The 5,824-nt window shown below is 46.3% G+C and overlaps 1 protein-coding gene across 1 annotated transcript in view; it reads right to left on the bottom strand.

Annotated features, from left to right (window-relative positions):
- Positions 1 to 5,247, bottom strand: part of specc1la (sperm antigen with calponin homology and coiled-coil domains 1-like a) — a 53,292-nt gene extending 48,045 nt beyond the window's left edge. Inside the window, exons 1-2 of the mRNA XM_063195801.1 lie at positions 5,073 to 5,247; positions 2,349 to 2,505 (exon numbers count right to left, since the gene is read on the bottom strand). Coding sequence (XP_063051871.1) covers positions 2,349 to 2,481 — 133 coding nt within the window. The 5' untranslated portion in view covers positions 2,482 to 2,505; positions 5,073 to 5,247. The remainder of the gene's footprint in view (positions 1 to 2,348; positions 2,506 to 5,072) is intronic.
- Positions 5,248 to 5,824: the final 577 nt, after the last annotated feature.

The following is a 5,824-nucleotide window of genomic DNA, read 5'->3' as shown; positions in this document are numbered from 1 at the left end:
AAGGGTTCCCGGTTCAGTGCCCGACCGAACCACGGCTGAAGTGCCCTTGAGCAAGGCACCTAACCCCCACACTGCTCCTCGGGCGCCACTCAGCAGGCAGCCCACTGCTACGGACTAGTGTGTGTACTTCAATGTGATTCACTAGTCCAAATGGGATAAATGCAGAGAAAGAATTTCCCCTACCTAGGGGTCTTTAGAAGAGGAGGCACGCCGCCCTGAAGACACACACACACACACACACACACACACACACACACACACACACACCCACACACACACACGCGCACACACACTATTACTAACAAGCGAGAGGAGCGCGGTCGAGAGGAGGAGGAGGAGGAAGAAGAGGAAGAAGAGGAGAAGGGATCCTTAGAAGAGGCACGCCGCCCTGAAGACACACACACACTATTACTACCGGAGGCACGCCGACCTGAAGACACACACACACACACACACACGCTTTCACTTTCACTTTCTTTCACTTTTCACACACACACACACACACACACAATTACTCCAGGAGCGCGGTCGAGAGGAAGAGGAGGAGGAGGAAGAGGGGTCCTTACAAGAGAAGGCACGCCGACCTGAAGACACACACACACACACACACACACACACACACACACACACACACACACACACACAAACCGGCCTGAAAACACACACACACACACACACACACACACACACACACACAAACCGGCCTGAAAACACACACACACACACAGCCCCCGAAACTGTAATCTGTGATGGTCCGGCATTGTGGCTATAATTCTTCATCTGTAGCAAATATTCTGTTCGAAAAAGATATCCATGACCACCAAACTCTTCAATTGAAACATCAGACCCCGACAAAGGATCCATCTCAAAATATCAAACAGTAATATTACGAAAGCGCCTCTCTCCCGCTTCTGTATAATAACTCTGGGTGAGCGAATGTGCACTCCTTCCAGGAGTCATGTGACGCCGTGACATCACAAAACTGCGTTTCACGAGACAGAAGTCAGTTTGCTAGAAAACAACAACACAGGACATGGAAATGTGTGAATTGGGTTCCTGAGGCTCGTCTTTGGTGGACAAAAATAAAATGGATTACTATGAAGTATCACTTCGGCGAACCATTTTACCAACGCCTGTGGAAGACGGAAGCTGAGAGAGGTAGGTGCGCCACTTCTGATAACTCCTATTGTACCGTACCTGTGCTAGCTAATGGAACAGTAAGCGAGTGGATTGAGTTGTAGTGGTACACATACCACGACCAAAACGTTCAGAGGTGTTTTAATGCATGCTAGGGGCTTCATAACAGGTTAAATCTATGCCCGTTTGGCCACGCTTTAACCGAAAACGGCGCAATTGAACAACTTTGCGCAGCACGCGTGAAACTTTGTCGCGGTTTTCCCTTTCACCCATTTCCCTTGGTCCAGCAAAGATGTGACATGAACCCAAACTGGCCGAAATTCTCCTTTAAAACACTGCTGATCAACATACTCCTGACCAACTTTGAGTAAAGTAAATGAAATTAATTGTTATAAATAAATATACAAAATAATAAAATCAGTGCTTTTTCTAAACAGGGAAATAGGGGCGCTCCACCCTCATAACTCCACGGGTGCACCCTCATACTTTTTAAATATATATATATATATTTGAGCGCCCCTGGTAAAATTTCTCAATCACGGGGGGGACACCCCCCTTATCCATCCCCCCAACCTGCCATGATGCTCCCTCATGCCAAAAAATCCTAGAAAAAGCCCTGAAAATAAAATAATAAATAAATAAATAAATAATTATAGACCTACGCATGCATAACTACCCAAAATAAAAATCCTTCCCCAAAAAATCTTGTTAGTCTGAGGTAAGATGGCAGCGCTGCTCCCTGATTTCTGCCTACAGTTTAGAATGCCGACTTCACTGTTTTCTCCACGGAGGCGGGGAGTCGGCAAGTCGAAGCAATGGGTACGGCGCGAGGACGCTAGGTTAGAAAGTTAAGGGGCGGGGTTGGGTACAGCGCGAGGACGCTAGGTTAGAAAGTTAAGGGGCGGGGTTGGGTACAGCGCGAGGACGCTAGGTTAGAAAGTTAAGGGGCGGGGTTATCCGGCTGAAGTCCGGACAGCTGGTCACCCTAAATGTAATGTAATGTAGCGTAAGCTACCTGTGTTAGCATGCTACGTGTAAGCTACCTGTGTTAGCTTTGGTCTTGCTGTAATGTAATGTAAGGTAATGTAGCGTAAGCTACCTGTGTTATCATGCTACGTATAAGCTACCCGTGTTAGCTTTGGTCTTGCTGTAATGTAATGTAAGGTAATGTAGCGTAAGCTACCTGTGTTATCATGCTACGTGTAAGCTACCTGTGTTAGCTTTGGTCTTGTTGTCCGTTGTGGTCGCCCCGGCAGCGCTGCTCTTCTTCGCCTTGGTAACCGAGCTGTTGGTCGTCTTGGCAACGGGGCCGTTGGCCGCAGGAGCTGGAGCCGCTCCCGCCATCGCCGCTAACACGCCGTTAGCCTGCTGCTAACACACACACACACACACACACACACACACACACACACAGCTGCTGTTAGCCTGGGCACGTACATATAGCATAGTTAGCCTGGCCTGTAGACAAAGTCTGATCACCAAGCCACATCACTAGAATAGACCTACGAGCCACCCACATTTGGGCTTGCATGCCCACGGGGAACCCGGTTCGAGTCCGCACGGGGTCATTTCTCTTTCCTCCCCTGTCTCTCTGTCCCATTCGCTTCCTGTCACCATCTTCGACTGTCCTGTCAAATAAAGGCATAAAAGACCCTAAAAAATCTTTAAAAAAAAGAAAGAATAGACCTACGAATATAGTACATCATCACAGCGACTAGAGAAAAAGGAATGAATAAATGGGTAAAATAAAATAAAGGAATAGAATGTCCCATTGTTGTACTGCAGGCTACATAAACGCTGGAAAGTCTTTCCGAGTGTAAACAGTGAGACGGCTTGTCATAGTGCTGCAGTGGTGTCCAAACGTTCCTCTTTGCCCCCCCCCCACCCCCCACCCCCCTTTTGGATCTCCACATATTTTCACGACCCCCCCCCCCTCACACACACATTATTAGATTAGATTAGATTATACTTTATTATCATGCAAGCGTGAAAATTGCCTTTGGTCTCACAAGGTAGAAAAAACGGAATATAAACACAGATAGACAAAACTCATATTCAAATGCTGTGTGTGTGTGTGTGTGTGTGTGTGTGTGTGTGTGTGTGTGTGTGTGTGTGTGTGTGTGTGTGTGGCTCTCATGTCTTAACGACAGTACCCATCTCACCACATTCCTCACACCAACCCCCAACTGCTGCAGAGACACGTAGCAGAGACACGTAGCAACCACACGTAGCAACCACACGTAGCAACCACACGTGTGGACATCCAAACTCCCAGGTGGGGGACCGACGTCTCTCGAGGGCCGCTTACAGCCCCCAATATTATTTTAATATGCAGTGTCATGTGAAATATTACATATTTTGTGAAAGAATCTTAGAAAATACATTTACAATTAATTTAAGTCATATTCAGGGGACCTGGAGAAGGTGGGGTCTGTTGTAAAGGTGGCTGCCTTCAATAGGCCTAAAGTGCAGGGGGAAATCCTGGTTTGTGTTCATAATAGGCCTTAGGACCTTAGACGAATTTGAAGTGGCCCCTCGCATGAAAAAGGTTCCCCACCGCTCCTGTAGACAGACTGACTGCTGACTGCTGACTGGGTTTAGTTTGTGATGGTACATAAACAGGGGTGTCAAAAGCAAAAGTTAACCTTTAAGAGTGTACCGTCACACCGGTGTGACAGGAATGTTCGGGCAGTGAAAGTTCTATAGAATTCTGGGCGTCATTCAATAAAATATGGAATTGTAGAATCTTGCATTGTTATAGAACACATTCTTTTTCTAGAATGCTCAAAAAACCACACTCTTATTAAACGAAAACTTCAGTCAATTTCAACATGCAGCTGCAATGCTCACACTACCCTGGCCTGGACTTGTCAGTAGGCTACCTGAGATTTATTTTCTCTTCTTAAGCTACATCAGAGTTGTAAAAAAGAAGTAGGCTATGCTGTCTTCCAGATTAAATAACACTTAGTGTGATGTTGCATGGTTTCAACTATGTAATGTCACACTACTAGTGTTGTAAATTACATCTTCAGAGTACTTCTACTTCTACTTTACACAACCCTGAGTCTGAACGAAAGACATTTGTAGTACGATGTGTTGACTTATTGAATAGTGTGACTGTCCCTAGCTAGCTACTCTGACAGACCCTCCAGCACCATTGTGTTTGTGTAGCTAGCTACTGTAGCTGCTGTTAGCTTTGTTAACACAAGTTGCTACCTGGTTAGAGTCATCTTTCCTCATCAATAACTATGCGGCTACAGCATCATACATACACACCAACCTACTGGTCCATTTAATGAGCTTACAATAGTCCAAAAGGGATCCATAGTTGACAGATTTTTGTCGCAGATAAAGCCCAAAACAGCCAAACCAAAACAGATACATGGCCCTGCAAGTTACACATTCAACGAACCCATAGAATAGCTGCAAGCTAGCTCTAGCTAACCCAGCTGATCAAAACAAAACAAAGCTCGGCTAATTGTTAGTTCTTGTTGTGAGTTGTTTTGCATTACTTTAGTTCGCTAACTTCATAACATTACACCGATATTCTACTTGTTAGTGTGTTTATTGTATCTTGCAGAGCCACAGATTAGTCTGCTATTTGTTTGGCTGTCTGCTGATCAAAGCAAACCTCGGCTAGTTGTCTAGTTTCTAGTTTGTTTGGGCTTAGTTCGCGAACTTCAGAAACAAACTTCAGAAACGCTGTATGTGCCTTGTAGTGGCAACAGTAGGGCATGCATTGTATATGTTTGAATGTTTTTGTTTTTTAGCTCCCTGCCCAGAGGCTGCCGATGTTTGGACTTTCTAGCCAACTGTATGTATTACTCTAGTAGCCTACTACTACTACTAGAACTGCCATGTAGGCACTACACGGTCCTGGACCCCGTCAAGTAAGCGAACAAACTATCTCAAACTTAACTAAAGAGTCAACTCACCTTTGGTTGCTGTTATCGTAGTCCGTGTGGCAGATGCACTTCTCATAAAATGATGTGAGATGATCTGGGAGTCTGTAGCGGCGTGTGTAGGTTTCCAGAGGTTGGCAGCATCAGCTGCAGTTGGACAGGAGGCAGTTAGAGAAGCTGCTGCGCTTGGGGTGTCCCGTCCCAGACTCGGCTGACTGCCGGCTGGCTGCTGGCTGACTGCCGGGGGAAGCAGAGCACAGCAGCGGTGTGTGTGTGTGTGTGTGTGTGTGTGTGTGTGTGTGTGTGTGTGTGTGTGTGTGTGTGTGTGTGTGTGTGTGTGTGTGTGCGTGTGCGCGTGTGTGTGTCCTGCTGCCTCTCCCAGCTGTGGCAGAAAGCAACCACATTCACAGAGGGGACACGTAGGGCCTACCCTGTAGATTTTATTCTGGGGCAATAAAACAGAACAGAAGTGAAGAGATGAGATTCAAATGAGATTTTTTGCACATTGAAATGTTTCATTGCTCTGGAAGTAGGCTACACGCGCGAATGGCGTGTGTGTGCACTGTACAGACAACACTGCCTGTCATCAGAGCCGTATTACTTTATAAGACTTTATATGTAGCCTACGGCTCTGCCTTTCGGCGGTGTGTGGCGCTTTCTTGTGGCGTTATAAGGAACTTTCACTGTGTCAGGATCGGAGTGTGTGGCTAGGAGGTGTGTTGTGTAGCAGAAAAGAGAGAGATTTAGGCCTAGGGTTGTAAGGGCCAACTTCCTACCACACTTTT

The sequence above is a fragment of the Engraulis encrasicolus genome, chromosome 3 (genome assembly GCF_034702125.1).
Source record: "Engraulis encrasicolus isolate BLACKSEA-1 chromosome 3, IST_EnEncr_1.0, whole genome shotgun sequence".
In the NCBI taxonomy this organism is placed as follows: Eukaryota; Metazoa; Chordata; class Actinopteri; order Clupeiformes; family Engraulidae; genus Engraulis; species Engraulis encrasicolus.
This window is presented reverse-complemented; position numbering and strand designations above follow the sequence as displayed.